We start from the raw sequence: 19,434 nt of genomic DNA, 5'->3' as shown, positions 1-19,434 counted from the left end.
CCTATATTGAAATCAAAACTCCCAAAATAATTCAGTAAAGAACTCTGATCCGTACTGCAAAAGAATTCTAGCTTTGCAAAACGGGATTTGCCACAGATTTCATTCCTTCCTTCAAGTGAACAAGTATTTACTAAATTCTCACTATGTGCCATCATCTAGACTAGGCCTTGTTTTCCCCTTTCCATTTGGGCCTTCATCATCTTTTTCAGCCATGGCACTTTATCATCATGGGTCCATGAAAGTCCCTCTCTTACTTATTCATTCACTCACTCATTCTTTCATTCATTCATCCCCATCCACATCTGCCATGTCTGTTCTTTTTCTTGTCCGCACTCACCTCCATCACATACCAGTCAAAGCCGCTATTTTCATCTGGTTGATGTCAAGCCTTTTATTTGCGGATATTTGTACCTGTTCTTACAAAATGTATACTGTTTGGCATGCATGCATTTTTAAAAATTTTTTTTAATGTTTATTTTTGAGAGACAGAGACATGGCACGAGTGGGGGAGGGGCAGAGAGAGAGGGAGACACAGAATCCGAAGCAGGCTCCAGGCTGTGAGCTGTCAGCACAGAGCCCAACGCGGGGCTTGAACTCACCAGCTGTGAGATGGTGACCTGAGCTGAAGTCGTACGCTCAGCCGACTGAGCCACCCAGGAGCCCTGGGCATGCATGCATTTTTAATTTATGTAAGTGGTATTGTCTTATAGTGCTTACCCTGTCCCTTAGTTTGTAACTCAGCACGATGTTGTATCCAACCACATTGCTATGTAGACATTCCCTCCGTCTCTTGCAATGTCTTGAAAGGAGCGCATGGAATGCAAACACTGTGTTTTACTTAACCAGATTGCCTCCGAATTCTCCCTCCACAATCAAAGCATCAATGAATATTTTGATGCATCCTTTTACAGATATATATCCTTTTATGGGTTATATGCCCAGAGGTAGAATTACTACCTCAGAGAACATGCATATATTTAAGTGGAGCAGATACAGCCAGATTGTTCTCCAGGACTCCCACCACCAGTTCACAAGGCTTCACGTATTTCCATTTCACCGCCAAACGTGGTACCAGCCAGCTTTCCAAGTTTTGCCAACCTAACAGATGCAATGATGGTTCATTACGCTTTTGTTTTACGTTACTAGCACTAATGCATTCGAGCATCTCTTCCTATGCCTGTTAACCTTCTGGATGTCCTCTTCTCTAAAATGACTTTTTCTTTTGCTAATGTCTCTAATAGGGTTGCTGTCATTTTCCTATTGATTAGGGTACTTTGTATACTCTATACATAAAATTCTAGATATGATCAGTTTTGCTCAATATAGATTTCTTCTCTTAACCTGACATCTGTTAACTTCACTCATGGTTTTTTGAGTAGAAACACCTAATTTATATACATGGGCCTGTCTTTGAATTCTATTGTATTTCATTGGTCTCCTTGTCTGTTCTTGTACTAATATTTGAAAGTTTTCTCTATTATTTATTATAGTACATCTTAAAACTTTAGAACAAGCTTTTCAAGCTCCTCCAAAAAAAATGCAACTGGAATTTTTATTGCCTTCTTGTTGAATTTTATAGATACCTTTAAGAAGGACTGATACCATTATAAGATTAATTTGGCCCCGCTAAGCATGGGATAGCTCCCCATCTACTGAGATCATATTCCATGTTCTTTATTACTAGAAATTAAAAATTGTCTCCATAGAAGTGTGATGTATTCTGAGCTAAGGTAATTCTTTTTTTATTACATTTTTTTAATGTTTGCTTATTTTTGAGACAGAGAGAGACAGAGCGTGAGCAGGGAAGGGGCAGAGAGAGAGGGAGACACAGAATGCGAAGCAGGCTCCAGGCTCTGAGCTGTCAGCACAGAGCCCGACGCGGGGCTCGAATTCACGGACCGTGAGATCATGACCTGAGCCGAAGTCAGATGCTTAACCGACTGAGCCACCCAGGCGCCCCATAAGGTAATTCTTATTTGCTTCATAGTTCCTGTTGACATTGTGAACAGCATCTTACTTGTTATTGTATTTTTGAGTTGTCTGTTGACGTTATTGAAAAATTCTAATAATACTGTTTTTCTTACATCTTGCTATACTCTCTTATTGGTTTTAACAGTTTGTCTGTTGATTATGATGGTCTTTCTAGGTAGATGATCATCTCTCCTGTTAACTGTAGCAGTTTCTCTTTCCCCTTCCAATCTTTACATTTCTTATTCCCTTTTTTATAGTGTTAGAGAGTACCATGATAACAGCAATGGTGATAGTGGTAATTCATGTCTCATCCTTGTCTTGGATATGATGAAGACAAATCCCTAAAATTAATATATGTTAATATACATGATTTATATATTAATAATTAATTAATGTATACAATATAATATATTATATAAATAATAATTAATATATATTAATATATACATGAAAGATCTAATATTAAAAGAGTGATAGTCAAACTGTAGGGGTAAAGAAAAACTAACACCTGGACACATTATTGTGAAGTTTAAAAACAACTCATACAAAGAGGAAATTCTAAAAACCTGTGGAGAAAAAGAGTATATTAACAGCTGAGGAACAAGAATCATATTAATACTAGTTTTTCTTAACAGCAAAACTAGATGCAAGCAAACAATGAACAAAACAGAAATTGTCAGCATCGTATAGCCAGATATTTGGTGTTGGATAGACAGAAAATCCATACGACCTTCCAATGAATGAATCATCAATGCAGATGTGGACAGACTGGAGCAACCCCTAGACTAGAAAGATTGTGGCCCAGAAAAGCAGAGCAATTTGTAAAGTCATATCTAGAGAAAGATTTCTTTCTCTCTCTCTCTTTTTTTACTGTTTATTTATTTTTGAAAGAAAGAGAGAGAGTGCAAATGGAGGAAGGGTAGAGTGACAGGGAGACACAGAATCCGAAGCAGACTCCAGGCTCTGAGCTCCAGGCACAGAGCCCAAGGCGGGACTCAACTCATGAACCGTGAGATCATGACATGAGAGATCATGACCTGAGCCAAAGTTGGATGCTTAACTGACTGAGTCACCCAGGCACCCCTAGAGAAAGATGTCTTGACCTTAGGGGTGGGGTGAGAGACAAAGGGAGGACCCAGTGATTTTAAAGAGGGGTCCTGTGTGTGTGTGTGCTTATATACATTTTCCTTGGGAGACAGTCTGTAGAGTTCATAAGAATTCCAAGGTTAAGAACCACTATTTATTTCAGAGAAATACTATGATATCAAATTTTTAAATACATGAAAGATACATTGCCTAAGTCCAGCTAAAACACTAATGAGCCCCCAAGTGATATGGGAAATCCGTGGGCATAGTATCAAACTTCATTGCTACCTACAGGCAATCTCCCATATTTCCTTTACACACAGAGTCAGCCAAGCCCATTTCTCATTTCTCCTGCAAATAAATACCATTTCATTCTTCCATCGAATTTGCCTCCCGGCAAGACAGCAGAGCATAGTGAAGAGATTATTTAATGTAGAGTCAGAGAGCTTGGTGTGGAATCTAACTGTACTTTTAGCAGGGTGGCCTTGGGTAAGTTGTTTCAGCTCTCCTAGCTCTAGTGTCCTCCTCTTCCAGATCAAGATAATAATAACAATAATAGTAAGGATAACTGTTGTTATTGCAATGATTGAATGCAATAGCCTAGGGTAGAGGACTCTACATCTACTAATTTTCATTGTTTCATTCTGATCAAGAGACTCCGTAACTGAATTCCCTTTCATGTTTTTGTTCTCAAAACTCATGCACACCAGGGCCCCTTCAAGCTTGAGCAGTTTGTACCTTTCCAAGAGAAGAGCAGGTCCGCTACCTTTGCCAAAGAAGCAGTGGGATTCTGACCACGTCTTGTCATCCCTGGTTCCCAGCCATCATCTGCGCATCTGGCTGACAGCTGCATATGGCAGGCTCTTATCTGGGAGTAGCATTAATGGCTGGGATTTCCAGCTTTATTATGCCTTAAATAATTAGATGTTATGACTAGGTACAATTAAAAAAGGAAAGCACACTCATTCTGATTGCATAGACCCAGGGCAGAGTGGCCTGGATGGGTGCCAGTATTCAGAAGCTATTGTACGTAGCAGCCTGGCCTTTGGAACAAGCTGGAGGATGCCCCCCTCTTTTTATGGCTATCCTGAATGCCCCTTGATGCTAAACAGATGGTTCCTAGAATTTAAAGGTGACTTTAATTATTATCTACGGCTCAAGACTGCCATAAATAATCCTGGAAGATAGTCAAGGAAACTTAGTGGTTATTACCTTTGATTCACCTGTTACCCTGGAGCTTTAAAAAACCAGCCTTTGCACAAGAAAAAGTCTCCAGGCTCTTCTACCCACATGTGGTCATTTCAAGGCAAAGGGACTTTTTGTGTGTGTGTGCTCTACCATTCCTCGGCATCTCACACTGAATAATAAGTTTAATTTGATAGTTTAACCTCCATGTCACTAACATTACCTCCCCCACAGTCTACACAGTTGATGGTCACCTTTGAGAAACAGCTTCCCTCTTACTTCTACAAATGCTTTTTTTTTTAAGGTTTATTTATTTAGTTTGAGAGAGAGAGGAGAGAGAAAATCCCAAGCAGGCTCCGTGCTGTCAGTGAGATTCCATCTCACAAACCATGAGATCACAGCCTGAGCCCAAACCGAGTCAGGCAATTAACTGGCTGAGCCACCTAGGCTCCCCTCTACAAATGCTTTTTTTTTTTTTTTTTTTTTTAATTTTTTTTTTCAACATTTATTTATTTTGGGGGACAGAGAGAGACAGAGCATGAACGGGGGAGGGGTAGAGAGAGAGGGAGACACAGAATCGGAAACAGGGTCCAGGCTCCGAGCCATCAGCCCAGAGCCTGACGCGGGGCTCGAACTCACGGACCGCGAGATCGTGACCTGGCTGAAGTCGGACGCTTAACCGACTGCGCCACCCAGGCGCCCCTACAAATGCTTTTTGAGCGCTAACTCTGTGCTGGAAATTATGCTAGACATTAGGGATTTCGCATGAGGAAGACCCAGGCCCTGTGCTCAAGTACTCATCACTGATAAGAAACACCTGATTTTTTTTTTTTAAATGAAAAGTCCTACAAGAATTCCTAAAGAATGGTTCATATCCTAATTATGCAGGATAATTGTTATAAAGAAATGTTCTTGAGTGCCACCCTTAGAAAACCTGGTTCAGTAGGTCTGGGAGCTGCCTATGACTCTACTGGCTGTTTTTTATCTTAAAAAAAAAAAAAATCAGATGACATTACTTTGGGGTTTAAGAAACACTAACTTAGGCAATCAAAAACTAGTCCTTCCTGAGGCTCAGGACCATCCTTTGCCCTCACTCCCCTGTCCAGGCAGAGTCCCGTATGACTGACCTGATTCCAGGGAGGATTGTAATTGGCTGGACTTCGCAAATGTGCAAGGGGTCCTGCCTGGGATGATTGTTGCCTCTGACTGGTGACCTCCTTGGCCATCTGCAGCTCAAGGCACTCCAAGAGTACCTCTTATGGGTCACCTTCTCCCCTCACCCTCCTGGGCCAAATTTCAAGCAAGCATCTCCCACTTGAGTGTGGTGACAGAGAGCAGCCTTATCAACTTCTAGATCTCTACCATTAAGTGTGCTCATAGCTGTAGGCTTTATTAAAGATTCCATTTACCAAATTATGGAAGTTCCCTTCTATTCTGGTAGAGTGAGAGTGTACATGATCATAGGGTATTGTGTTCTGTCCTATTGTTTTCCTGCCCCTACTGAGATAGTCACACTGTTTCTCTTAATCGGTTAATATGAATCACATTCATCATTAAAATTAAAACCAAAAAACTAGTTCTGTCTTCTTTCTCAAGATCTCTTTTCCTTTTTATCCTCTTTCAAACTCTTATTCATTGGAATGCCCCTAGAAAGCCCTGATTAAGAAGAAAAACAAAAGTCTCCACCTGAAGTGTAGCATGGAAGATCCTTTGTCTAGGGAAGCAAATAAGCATCATTTCCCACGCACGGAGGGGAGCTTGGCCCCACCAAGGAGTAGTGGTCAGGTGACTCTGTGACCTGGCACCCACTTGGCCTGCCCATGACTCAGACCACTCAGTCTCACTGTTTTTCTGTTCAGTGTTGAAAGGTCCCCCAAGTGACCAGAGCCCCCCCAAACAATGGACATCAGGGATGCTCTTGGCCTCTGTTCCCCTAAGCTGAAGGTTCAGAAGAGTAAGAGGAGGGGAGTTTGTCCAGTGATGTTTGCCAGTCATCCCTCCTTCCAAAATGCAACAAAGGATCTCCTCCAAGATCCCCTTCCTGCAACACCAAGCCCTCTGGTGACTCAGGATTTTTACCAGGTGTACAGTTCATGATTTGTGCCCAAACACTGTGGAAATCGGAACTACGGTAAAGCTAAGGCCTATTTCCTTGTGAATCTAAGGTCTGGTTTACTACAAAAGGGAAAAGGCTCCAGACAAGCCCTGACAAGTCTATTTGCATGCATGCCGTGCTCCCGGGCAGCTGTTGGTCACACGGGGAACTGCCAGGCAGGCGGCTGTAGTTTGGCGGGAGAGCAACTCGAATGAATGAAGGAAGAGATGGAGAAGTCGAAAAGGAGACAGAAATAGAAATGCAAGTGGAGAAAGAAGAAAAAGAGGAAAAGGATGAGAAAGAGAGAGAGGGATGACTCAGAATTGTAGACATCCTAAACGTCCAAGGGGAAAAAAGATCCGCCTCCAAAGACAGAGCTGTTAATTCAATCAAGCAGTAAGTGTGTGGGGTACGTGTGGCCCAGTACCACCGGGGAGAGACCAGTGAACCGAGTAAACTAAGCGTGTGCTCAGTGAACCCGGAGGCAAAGCCAGATACTGACAGTCAGTGCCTACACGTCATTGACCCTGGCCTGGGCAAACACTTAGCCACTAAAGTATATGATGCCCAGCATATAATAAGAATCTATAAATGGTGGCCATCGTTATTCTTTTTAATATGAAATATTTTAAATACTATGGAAGCTTTTGACTTGAGCCCAATATCTCTGCCATTACCTGTGGGAGCAAATATGGAAAGTGAAAACACAAACACAAACAGGGTTAGAAATGTAATAGGCACACAATAAATAGAAATTGATTGGCATGAGTATATTTAAAAAAAATCTTTCTTAGTTAATGTGTTCCACAAATGGGCACAGTCACACCATGAAAAAATAAAATAAAATAAAAGTGAGGGGAGGGGCCAGAGATCAAACAGCTCCAGGAGCTCCCTGTGTACCTTCCAGTTTGCAAAGCCAATGACAGCCAAGATTTATGGACATTTACTATATGCCAGGAACTCTTCTCAATACTCTGTACATATTATTTCATCTAATCCTCATAACAATGCTTTGAGGTATCAGCCTCATTTTACAGGTGAGAAAACAGACAGAATGAGGTTAAGAAACTTGGCTAAAACACACAGCTCATAAGGAGAGCCAGCGATCCCACCTGGACACTTGGATTCCACAGCTCTTTTTTTTTTTTTTAACTGAGGTATACTTGACCTATTCATCTCCCATGTACAACACAATGACACAAGTATATACTGCAAAAAAGTCTTGTTAACATCCATCACCACGTATAATTACACGTTTCTTCTTATGATGAGAATAGCTCTATCACCATGTAACACTACCTCACCACGAGAGAGTTAGTTTCCAAACAATCAATCATTCACCTCTCCATTCATTCAGCAAAGAGTCGTTGACGGTCATTCTACTATTATCCAGGCTGTATTTGGCACTGAGGATATATTAGTGAACAAGGAAAGGAAAGTCCCCGACTTCACAGAACTTATATTCTAATGGGGGGGGGGGGGGTGGAGGGAGGTGGGGGAGGTGGAAGAGGGAGAGCCAGCACCAATGTCCTCACACCAGAACAAGGAAAACAGTGGGTCAGAAAGCATCTCCCAAATAAATATCTTGTGTTTCCATAGAAATATGCACATGCAGAAAAGCATTTCTAAGAACCCAGCTAAGGATACAGATAAAAACCATCAGTGATGTTAAACCCAGATATTCTACACTCAGCACACTCAACAAACATCATCTGAGCACGAACCACTCCCTCACCGTGGCAAGGTAGACACTGAGTTCAAGGAGGTCCAAGCTCAGTCATATAGCAGGAGGTGGGGCGAGGGCTCTGGTGGGCTTTCCACTCTTTCACAGATGCCTACAAGGATTTTACCAGTGTATGGATGCCACGCCCAGAAACCGAAAGTCCAGTAAGACCCAAATAGCCTTGTTGCTTTCCCTCTTGTTCAGCCTCAGCTGCAACTCGGACCACTTCTATATCTGCAACAAGGTGAGCATTTTGCACCAGGGAGGCGGCCTTCACAGGCAAGAGCACAAACCTTAGAGCAAGTTACAGACAGATTGCTAAGTCCCAGATCCATCTCAGCTTGAGTGTAGATTGCCCGACGCATTGACGACACCAAGCTGTGGAATGCAGAAGCCCTGGTCCAAGAAGAGCCAGTTCCTTAAGGAAGCATCTCGGGTTCCTTTTGTATCCAGAAAATTTGACACAACGCCAGTTGTAGAGTATATGCTCAGTAAAGTCTCCTGGATGGGTTGATTGCCAGCCATCTATTCTTTTTCAAACAACAGTGGCCTCGCCTGAAGTTGGAGAGCAAGCTCCGTAGCCCATCAAATTCAACTGCGGTCACTAAGCATCAAATTCAACTGCGGTCACTTTACTCAGGATGCTGACTGAGGGGTACAGTGGCTCACAATAGACTCAGACTCATGCTTTTAAAAATTTTGCACTTGAGTCTTGAATAGCCAACACATCTTGGGCAAGTTATCTTCTCTGGGTGCGAGTATTTTAATTTTGGGGGGGAGGATTAGATTAGTTAGTATGTGAAAAACACTGCAAGTGCCTGGCAGATAGTAAGCCTCTAAAAGCGATAGCTATGACTCCTACAATGCTGTGGCAGGGCTCGCGCCCGAGGCCCCAAGAGGAGTCGTGTGGTCTTACCTAGACCACAGAGCGGCATGAGGACATGTAACAGAGTGTGTTAGATTACATGATACAGTCACCTAGATTCACAAACATGCATATCAATGAGTACAAAGATTGCTGAAAGAACAGGGAGATCACTGTGGGCTGATCCTATGTAGATCACTTCAAGGCCTCCTCCAAGTCCACTTGGATGATCATGGAGCTCCCTGCTATTTCTCTGGGTCGAGGAACCAGGTTGCTAAATCAGTTTGTAAATGATGGTGAGTCACAGCGTGTAATCTAGGTAGCCCTCTGCTCTCACCTGTCAGAGGATGTGATGACAGCTTGGACTGATTAGATCGGCCAGAGCAAATGGCAGACGTCAAACATTTGAACACCTGCCCCTGTCCAGCCCTCTGAATACCCTCAGGCAGCACTGGCAGGTGACTTTGGCTCTCAGTCCCCGTGAATGCCTGAGAAGCGCACGCTGAAACCAGGCAGTAACTGAGTGTGGATGCTGGCTACCCAGAGAACTGTATATTTGGAGATTTACTTTAGTTCTAAGTTTCAGTTGCACCCCCTGACCCCTAAGAGAATTTTCTCATTAGCCAAAGATGGAAGGACCACTGGGCAGAGGTTGCAGAAAGAAGTCATGGGGGATGGCTCCCAAATTACTAAAGAAAGAACAGAGTGTCTAAAGTGTAGCATGGGAAGGAAACACTCTAGGAAGGAAGGGTGAGTGACCAAGTGTCATGGCCCCTACCCCAAGACCCACCATACACTGCAACCATGTCCTCTCTGGGAGCTCTCCCACCTCTGAAAAAGTTCCCTCCAAGCTTAAACTGAACACGCCCCCTTAGTAACCCTCAGCACAGAAGATCGGCCGATATTGTCCAGAGGACTCCACGGCAAAAAGCAGTTAAGAATTTGATCTCTGGAATTAGATAGATCCAGGGTTCAAATTCTGGTTCTACCACTTAAAACTGTAATCTTAAATAGGTCAGTGAACACTCTACCCCTCAATTTCCTTGTCTGTAAAATACAGGTAATACTTCCTTCCCAGGCTATTGAGGATCAAATTGAACACTGCATGAAAAGCCACACCACAATGCCAGTAACCGTGAAGGTTGGCCATTGCATTACTAACCACTGGGCGAGAGAGCCCACAGTGGGAATGAGCCCCAAGGACACCAGGCTTGGTGAAGAAGCCAAGCCGACCAAGTGCCACAACCAGCTTATTCCAGTGGCTCATGGTCCTGCCTTTTCCACATGTCATGTTCAAATTAATGCCACCGTGGGGCTCATCGACACTGCCCCCTCACTGCTACTGTTTATCTCCATGTGAGCCCGCCCTGACTCCCTCTCCAGATGTTTGTGCACAGCCCGTGCCTGGTCTGAGCAGACCTCCTCGCCAGGTGACTGACACCAGGCACGGTGTCTCTCCTTGTGATACAACTACTCCCACCCACCATGATATAGTTATACCCGTGTCGGCCCAACAGTCTTAACACAGCGGGATAGTAACACACTAGCACGCTCATAGAATCACTCATTTCACAGATGCTGATGAGAGCCTACGAGGTGTCCTGTCCCCATCAGACCCTTCCCCCTTAGAAGCGATTGCATTACATCTTAGTTCCCTGGCTCAGGGAACATCTCCCAGATGGTGAGCCGTGAGGCGGCTACGGGGAAAAGGCTGAGCAAGCTGGACACAACAGGGAATCCTTTTACGGAGCAGGGGCGGGGAGGGGGACCGTCCTCAAGGGCAAGCAGGAAGTGAGAAACGTGGCTGGCCAGGGGGGCTGGCCAGCAACCGCTCCTGCCGTCTTCAAGGTGCCCGGGGCTCCACTGCAGGTGGCGTCAGATGTGCCAGGGGAGCCTGGCTCAGGGTCCCTGGTGGCTTCCTGCCTGGACAAACACGCCTCCGCAGCGCCGGTGGACTGTCCCCTCTGCTGAGCCCCTCGGGCGGCGCTCACACTAGCCCATTGTTCCTCCCGCTGGCAGCTCTCTGGCTCTTGCTCCCCGGCCCTGCCTCCAGCGACCCCAGCAGAGCCTTGGCTGGTCTGCACTTGCCGAGCAGATCCTCGGGGCTCAGTGCTTCCACCCTGGTGCGCCCCCACGGAGGCGGGGGGCTCAACGAGTGCCTTCCCTGTATTGAGGACATTCCTCCAAACAGGGACCGAAACAGAATGTTGTGGGAAGGCCATCGGATTGACAAAAGTTTTCAGCTGATTTCTGTCATCAGAATTCTTTTCTTTTTCATCTCAATTATTAAACAGATCCCCCAAAGTCTAAAACAGAAAGAAGAGGACTAACTCCGGTGAAAACAGAGTGAGGTCGTCGGCTCTTTGGAGGCTCCCACCCCTTTGGCTGCCCTGGCCCTCGGTCAAGCAGTCCACAAGCATCTCCGGAGAACACACACGGTTGGAGATGTTCTGCCCCGTGATGTTCCCCCTTGAACTCACCTTGCAGACCGATGTCTTCTGGCCAGACTCTGAGACACGTTCCCTGCACCACCCTGACCCTCTGCACGGACCCGCCCCCTGGCCCACAGGCCGGTACAGCTATCTCCCGGAGGCAGACCTGTCTGCTCTCAGCCTGGCCACACCTGCCTCTGCTGCCACAGGGTCTGGTTTCGGCCCCTCTGCTCTTCGGCCTCCTCCCTACTTCCTGCCCATGGTGGTGGCAAATGGCCATCGAGTGGCAACTCGTGCCTAGGACTTGAGGGCAACGCAGAGCCAAATCGACCCTTTGGTACAATTGAACTCTGCACAAGAGCAAATTGTGTCAGGATTAAGAAGCAAAGGGTTGGGGTTTCTGGTGGCTGTGACTTTAGAAGTGACCCCTTCTGTTACAGGTAACTTCTAAACTGTCTTGGCGCTAGGTAAGGTCCAGAAAAGTAGAGCGTGCTGATTTCTGGGGTGGCAGGTAGGGTCATGGAGGGCCCCTCACCCGCCCTCCCCAGGCCTATCCCCAGTCAACCCCACACGCCTTTCCAAGTGTGCCTCAGTCCCAGCAGGGATGGCAGAGAAGTGACCGCTATTCAAGATGGGAACATTTACTACTGCCTTATTCTTTGCCCAAAGCTACTGCACTTTTCTGTTATGTCTCAGGTCCCGTCGACTTTCCCTGAAAATCAAGACAAATTGAAACCACAAGTGTGGATCCAATCACAACGCCCACTTCCGCCACCTGCACTGTCTTCCCTCAGCTGGTCTCTCTACCCACCCCCAGGAGCCTTCAAAGCCATGTGCAAAGTCCAAGACCTACGTCTTCCACAAAACTGCTTCTACTACTGCTCCTCTTAGAGCGTCTGTGATTCCATCCTCCCTTTTTGATCATTGATAACACACAGATGGAGTCTTCGATGAAAATTGAAATGTATGTTTTTATTTCCGTAATTCAAACATCAGTTTCTTGTGGTCAAGGACCAAGGCTTCCTGGAATCCCCCATGATATCCAGCACGGTGTTTTACATTGTGATTTGCAAGAGGCTAGTGTCCACTTAGTATTAACTGTCTTACGCCGCTAACTAGAAACTCCATGTGTCGAATGCATATCCACGCCGAAGACAGATGCCACACGTGTGCTTCATCCAAAGAACAAAACTCGGGCTGAAAAAGAACACAAGAGGCAATACATTTGAATCTCACAATCTCTTAGTCCATTTCATATTTTTCTAAGCAAATATTCATAAGTTTCATCTGTACAACAGACAGCTTCTGTCTCCCAATACTACGGCTCATCCCCCTCCCCCGGCCAATGCACTTTCCAAAGTGTTGCCACAGGATTTATTTCTCATGCAAATCTGTCATTTTCTTCCACTGCTTAAAAACCCTCAGTGGTTTCCAGTTGCCTTTAGGCCCCGGTCCAAATCCTTCATGGGACTTCCTAGGCCCTCGGGGATCCGGACTCGCTGCCTTTCCAACCTCATCCTTCCATCCCATGGCCTACGCTCTCCAGGGCCTGGTTTATTCAGCTCACGGCTCTTAAAACTTTCACATCAAGCTCTCTCTGGACCCCAGGCCTTCATTCGAGCTCTTCCTCTTTCTAGAATGTTCTTCTCTCCACTCTCTTCTTCCTTCCCCTGCGTCCCTTCACCTGGCTGATTCCTGTTCAACCCTCACTTCCCCTGAGAGGATTTACCTGAGCCCCAGAGAGCAGATCAGAGAAAGTACCAGATGCGCACACAGCATCCTTCCTGTGTCCCCTCTTCGGTGGCACTCATGTTTGTTTCCCCCCGTAGATCTTGAGGTTAGGGACAGTGTCCCTCCTTCTCATTGACTAGCACCTCTTGTCCACCACCCCAGTACCCAGAATAGTGCTAGTTGAATAGAATCATTGAAACGTCCCCACATTCCAGCCAAATGTTCAAGGCATCTTTCCCACATACAGTGCTGTAGGTCATGAAGACATTACCCTTCAAAGTAAACTTTAGGATCACTGTTTTTTGAGATTAAATTTATAATTCAAGAAATAACGTACTGTGAAAAAGAGTTCCCCGACCTCTAATTCAATCCAGTTCAGCTTAAGAAATCAAATTACTTATTTCCCCTACCACAACCTTACTCTCTGCCTCAGCCCTGTCCACCAGCCTCACTTGTGGTCTGTGGCTTGTGGGACACAAGAGGAAGGAAGGGGGGAGTCGTGATCACCAACATAAGCAGCGCCAGTTAATACTATTACCCAGTATACTGTTGCCACTTGAAGCAAAGCTGTCCTTCCTGGAAGAAAAGGTTCTAACACCGCTGATGGTCTGCAAATCTGAGACAGCCTCAGTCGACGGACGAGGAACCGGAGACGGCTTTCTGTGTACATAGACCAGGCAACCATTTATGGAATGTGTTTCCCGGGGGAGCCAGTGCCCTCCGTCCATTGTTCTCCACTCCTGGCTGAAATGTACCGGTTAGACCTCGGTCCTTTTGCTCAAGGCAATGGTTCTCAAACCTTACCATGCATCCGAGTCAGACTTAATAAAACAGATAGATCATGGGGACGCACCCCCAGGTTTTCTGATTCAGGAGGTCTGATTCAGGCCCCAAAATTTGCATTTCTAAGTCTGCAGGCGATGCTCATGCTGCTGGTTCAGGGACCACACACTAAAAACCTCTGCTTAAACTAGGAATGGTCTCAGCCCTGGTTGCGCATGGCAACACCTGAGGAGGCTTTTGATGTTACAGAGCTTAAGTGAGGCCTGAGCTGTATCACAAATGTGCCACAAGTGATGCCAATGCATGACCAGGACTGAGAACCATATATGTGTTCATCTGCATCGAAAGGTAATGGTCCTTCTAAAGGCTTAACACTTTGAAGTGGAATCAGTCAGTTACATGCCAGTATGAATGAGTCCCCAAGGTTTCCTGAGATACGATGTCTAAATGAAAAAGGGCATCCCGGATTGGATCCCGGAAAAGAAAAAACAAGTCGATGAAAAACTGGAGAAATTCTAATAGTCTGTATAAGCTAGTTAATAGTATTATATCAATGTTAATTTCTTAGTTTGGATCCATGTACCACGGTTATAGAAGAGCTTAACATCAGGGTAAGCTGAGTGAAGGGTACCCAGGAATTCTCTGTCCGTTTTTTCTGCAACCCTTCTATAAAACTAAAATTATCTTAAAAAGCTTTTTTAAAAAAGGCTCTACGTGGTACATGCCAAGTCATCATTGCTGAAAATGTGTCAACTGGCAATTAATATGGCATTATTCTTTAGATATAAGGTAAATCTTTTCAGATGTAAGATTTAAGAATTGTACATCAGTAAGCCTGGATTAAATGTCAAAAAAAGCATGGCCTCACTATCTTCGTCTCGATATTTGCTAAATTACGCTATAATTTGTATGAGAGATTTTAGGTCTTGTTCATCACAGTATCGCCATCACCTCCCTCAAAGTAGACGCTCAGAGAGTAAGTGTTGAGTGGATGAATGAAAGAGTCATGAATGATGATATTCTGGATTCTGTACAAAGATAGTTGGATAAGCTCAACCCTTGAATTCTTGGAACATACCATCTAAGAAGGCATATTTATATATTGTTTTACTTAATGATATGTATATTTACATTTTTATTATGTATTATATATAAAGCTGATAAATTTAAGATCTGCATATAAAACCGACAGATATACATACATGTATAAAAAATACAGGTGCCGATAGATAGATAGATAGAGATACATATAAAATCAAAGAGAGCCAGATAACAGTGTGAAGCCAATCCGAGGAAAAGTGAAATTTGTATCACTAGGGATTTTTGCCTACTTTTGTTCCCTGCTGTATCCTGCACCTAGAATAGGTTTGGCATTAGCTCACACTCAATAAATATTTGTTCAGTGGATGAATGGCTCAAGCCTCATGTACCAGCCAAGGGGATGCCTTCCAGTTCCTTTTGGGTGAGCGTGTAGGAAGAGGGGCCGCGGCAGAGAAGCCCTCAGTCTCCTCAGCCTTGAGGCAAGCTGGCACGTGCTGTGTTTCTGCTAAATGTTCCCCCGAGATACCTTCGAGGTCCTCCCCCTCTGCCTTCCACGGCCTTTCAGAATCCGCATTGTGCACAAAGGTCTGACTGTGTTGTTATCCAAAGGCAAAGAAAGAAAGAAAGAAAGACCACATCGGAAATGTCTCCACACGCTCATTTCCACATTGCAACCTGTGTTGACTTGGTGAAGAAATTCGACGGAACTGAACACCCCCTTTGCAGAGTGGAACTTCTCGGCAGAGCCCCCCGCCCCGACCCAAGCAAAAATTTCCCTCAGAATCCCTTTACCCTTGTGAATCGCCAAATAAACATCTCTCCAGAGAAGGGCTTCTCTTATGGGGGTCCCACGTGGTATTTATGTCCATCTTCTTACAACTCTTAATGAGGGCAGGGCTCTGGACACAGCCTGAGTAATTTCTCTCCTTCAGAAACCCTCAAAGTATAGCCGCGGGTCACAAAGATGAAACACAATTGTGTGCACAGAAATCTGTCTGGGAAGCCGAAGGTAATTAACTCGGCTTTTTAGGCTTCAGAATCCCAACCTCAAACATTTCTGTTGTCCTCCTCCAGGCGCTCCCATTATTACAGACTAAAATTGAAATGAAGCATCTTCTCTTTCCCATGACATTATAATTAATGGGGAAAAGGGAAAGGATTTTAGTGGGCTAAGGTCTCCTTCATTTGCATCGTCGCCGCTGTTATTCATGGGGAAATGAGAAGAACTCAGTGAAAGAATTTTTCTGTGGGACAGACCTACTAGCTGCAGAGGGGGTGATTCGAGGGACATCCAAAAGACCATCCAACTAAAACTAACGCCCTTTCTGCTCGACCACAGGGACTAAAATTGTCAGCATTCATTTCCAGCAACTCACTTCCTTGCCTCTGAAAACTCGCAGAGATATTACCTGAGCGGGGTGACCAGCCACTGTCACATCAGGAGAACATGATATTTATCGGATTAGCCAGCCAGTCAGTTAAAAAGGTCCTACAGGATGGGGCACCCGGGTGGTCAGTCAGTTAAGCCTCTGACTCTTGATCCCGGCTCAGGGCATGATCTTACAGTTCGTGAGTTCAAGTCCCGTGTCGGGCTCTACACTGACAGTATGGAGCCATCTTAGGATTCTCTCTCTCTGCCTCTACCCTGCTCCCAATCTCCCTCTCTCTCTCTCTCTCTCTCTCTCTCTCTCTCTCTCAAAATAAATAGGTAAACTTAAAAAAAAAAAAAAAGATCCTACAGGAATGAGTCACGGGAGGTCCTGCTTAGATGAAGGTGATGATGGCAGTGATAGCGATGATATCGTTAGTGATGACGGTGAAGATTGTGGTGGTGATAGTGATGTGGGGGTATGGACAGTAGAGCTGATAATGACAGAAAGACACCCCTTTGAAAAACATGTAATGTGCCAGTCACTCTGATGAGCACGCTGCAGTTAATTGTTCCATTTCTGCCTCACATTCACTTTTATATATCCATCTTATAGACGAGAAAAACAAAAGCCGAAAGAGATTAAGCAGCTTGCCCAAAGTCGCCCAGCTAAGGGAGGGGGCTGCAGCCCACCAAAGATTCAAGATGGTGCCCTAGATGGGACACCCTACATTCCCAGAGTAGGAAGCTTTCCAAGGTCCCTGCGGAGGTAAGAGCACACCAAGAAAGGAGTAGAGGGCAGGGCATCGACAGACTTAATCCCTTGGCCTCAAGTCCCCTCTGTTCACATCTTTAGGACAGTTATTCTTCAGGGAGAACAGTCAAACTGCCTTCTCTAGCACCTCTGTTGAAAAAAATCATAGGAAAGGACAGAGTCACATCTTGATGAACATGGTGTGAGCTGCTGGGTGAAAAATGTTCTTTGCGTAGAATTTTCTTCTCTGAGAAGCAAAGACAGGTTACCCATGCTGGGTACAATGTCCCTAAAAAACTTAGAACTTTGAGGGGAAAAAAAAAAAAAGAGCTAGGGCATGAAGGTCACACAATTCGCGACATGTTCCATTCACCTCCCACTGTTTTGTTGGCAATACTGAACAATTTTGTGTTACATCACACTGTTACCTAACGGTATTGTTTTGTCATCTTAATCTGTTGTCTCATCTGTCTGATCTTTCCGAACAGACTTCTAACTTTTTGTGAATGGAGACCATAAAGAATCTTGTTTCTTTTATGCATCATGCCCCCTTGTCCCTGCACAGTGTGGGCGTGATGTAGGTGCCTAATGAATTTGGGTGATGTGCTTAATTGAGCACCTCCCTTGCTGCCAGAGTCAGCTACCGGGGACTCTGATGGACGCTGCGGTGTCAGAACAGTGAGAACCCGGACAGTTGGGTGAGATTATCTGGCCTCCCTACAAGAACAAAGATGACTCTCTTGATTTTTTTCTGCAGGCGCCAGGCAAGCTTTGCCAGGTTTGGTCTCTGAAGAGACTCAAGACAGTTCTCCAAGAAGTAGATTTTGCTCATTGTGAAGAATGGCCCAATTTCCTCTGTGCCCAAGACTTTCCCTGTTCAGGGAGCAGGGAGGGATTACCTGAGATCGTGGATGGAGGCAGGCTTTACCAGTGCACATGCTCCCATTCGCCTTAACCGCTCGGCTGTTAAGAGCACAGATTTGGAGCCGATCTGCATTCAGATGCCAGTTGTGCTCCTTGCTAGCTGTGTGACTTTGGACAACTTATTTAACTTCTCTGTGCCTCAGTTTTTCATCTTTAAAATGGATACAATACTCCTACTTGTCTCATAAGACTGTTGTGAGCTAAATATATATAAAGCACTTAGGAGCGTTCCTGGGGGCACCCTGGTGGCTCACTCAGTTAAGCTCCGACTTCGGCTCCAGTCATGATCTCACGGTTTGTGGGTTCGAGCCGCACATCGGGCTCTGTGCTGACAGCTTAGAGCCTGGAGCCCGCTTTGAGTTCTGTGTCCCCCTCTCTCTGTCCCTCCCCCATTCACATTCAGTCTCTCTCTCTCTCTCAAAAATAAATAAACATTTAAAAAAATGTTAAAAAAAAAAAAAAAGGAGAGTTCCTGGCATATAGCAAGCGCTGTATGTAGGTTAGATGCTATTACTGCTATTATTTTTATTTATTATCATCATTATTAAAGCATTTGCAGATCTAAGGTATCTTCACCACTGTCACAACGTATGATGTTTCACTTTCTCCCAACAAACCCATGAGACACATTCTACTGTTACCCTCTCTGTAGATAAGAGGAAATTTAAGATCAGAAGATGTAAGGGTTCACCATCTGTGCTCATTTCACTGCACCATTCTTGTCTCTCAACGACGGTGCAGTTAATAACCTTCAGGTGACAATCGGGCCCCATCCTGACTAGAGCGGGGCAGGGGCAGATGGCTCAGAACAGGCTGTTTCCCAAACAGGCTGTGTCCTCGGCTGGCATCCCAAGGATCCTCTCTCTCTATTGTTTGCCCACCACATGATTAAACCCATGCTTGTGCCCAACACCTTACCTCTACTGACTTTTCTTATAGAGTCCCTAACTGCAAAGTGAACATCTATCTTTCTTATTCTAATTGGCTTGGTGGTCATTTTGTCTCATTACACCATGCCTGTATACTCTAAGTGATTTTTCCTGTTGCCAGGCTCAGAAAGAGCCTGTTCAGTTGGGCTCCAAATGAGCAGGAGGCTTGGGCTTTGGGCACCTGGGTACCAGGAAGCCAGGGTCCTCCCTTTTGAGCTCTTAGCTACAGAGGGCATGTTCGCAGAAGGCCTCTGCTTGTACAGGCACTCCGAGACCACTGCCAAACTGGCGCAAGACGCTGGAAGGTTACAAAAATGCACCTGCCACGGGCAATGGGGACCCAGAGCCCAGGGATGGATACAAAGTGCACGTTGTAATATATGGTGTCTGCGCGTGATGAGGATTTAAGAAGTTAGTTGTTATAATTATTACTATTAATACTATTATTATCATATTATATCATTTATTTGCCTACTATTAAACATATAGTAAATCCATAGTATATACTACATATAGACTAGAGAACATACACTATATAGTTACACT

At 45.0% G+C, this 19,434-nt stretch overlaps 1 protein-coding gene across 1 annotated transcript in view; it reads right to left on the bottom strand.

Moving 5' to 3' along the window:
• Positions 1 to 3,884, bottom strand: part of POU2AF1 (POU class 2 homeobox associating factor 1) — a 29,389-nt gene extending 25,505 nt beyond the window's left edge. Inside the window, exon 1 of the mRNA XM_053204125.1 lies at positions 3,796 to 3,884. Coding sequence (XP_053060100.1) covers positions 3,796 to 3,865 — 70 coding nt within the window. The 5' untranslated portion in view covers positions 3,866 to 3,884. The remainder of the gene's footprint in view (positions 1 to 3,795) is intronic.
• Positions 3,885 to 19,434: the final 15,550 nt, after the last annotated feature.

Source organism: Acinonyx jubatus, chromosome D1 (genome assembly GCF_027475565.1).
Source record: "Acinonyx jubatus isolate Ajub_Pintada_27869175 chromosome D1, VMU_Ajub_asm_v1.0, whole genome shotgun sequence".
Taxonomy (NCBI): Eukaryota; Metazoa; Chordata; class Mammalia; order Carnivora; family Felidae; genus Acinonyx; species Acinonyx jubatus.
Note: the sequence above shows the minus strand (reverse complement) of the source record. Positions and strands in the feature narration are given on the sequence as shown.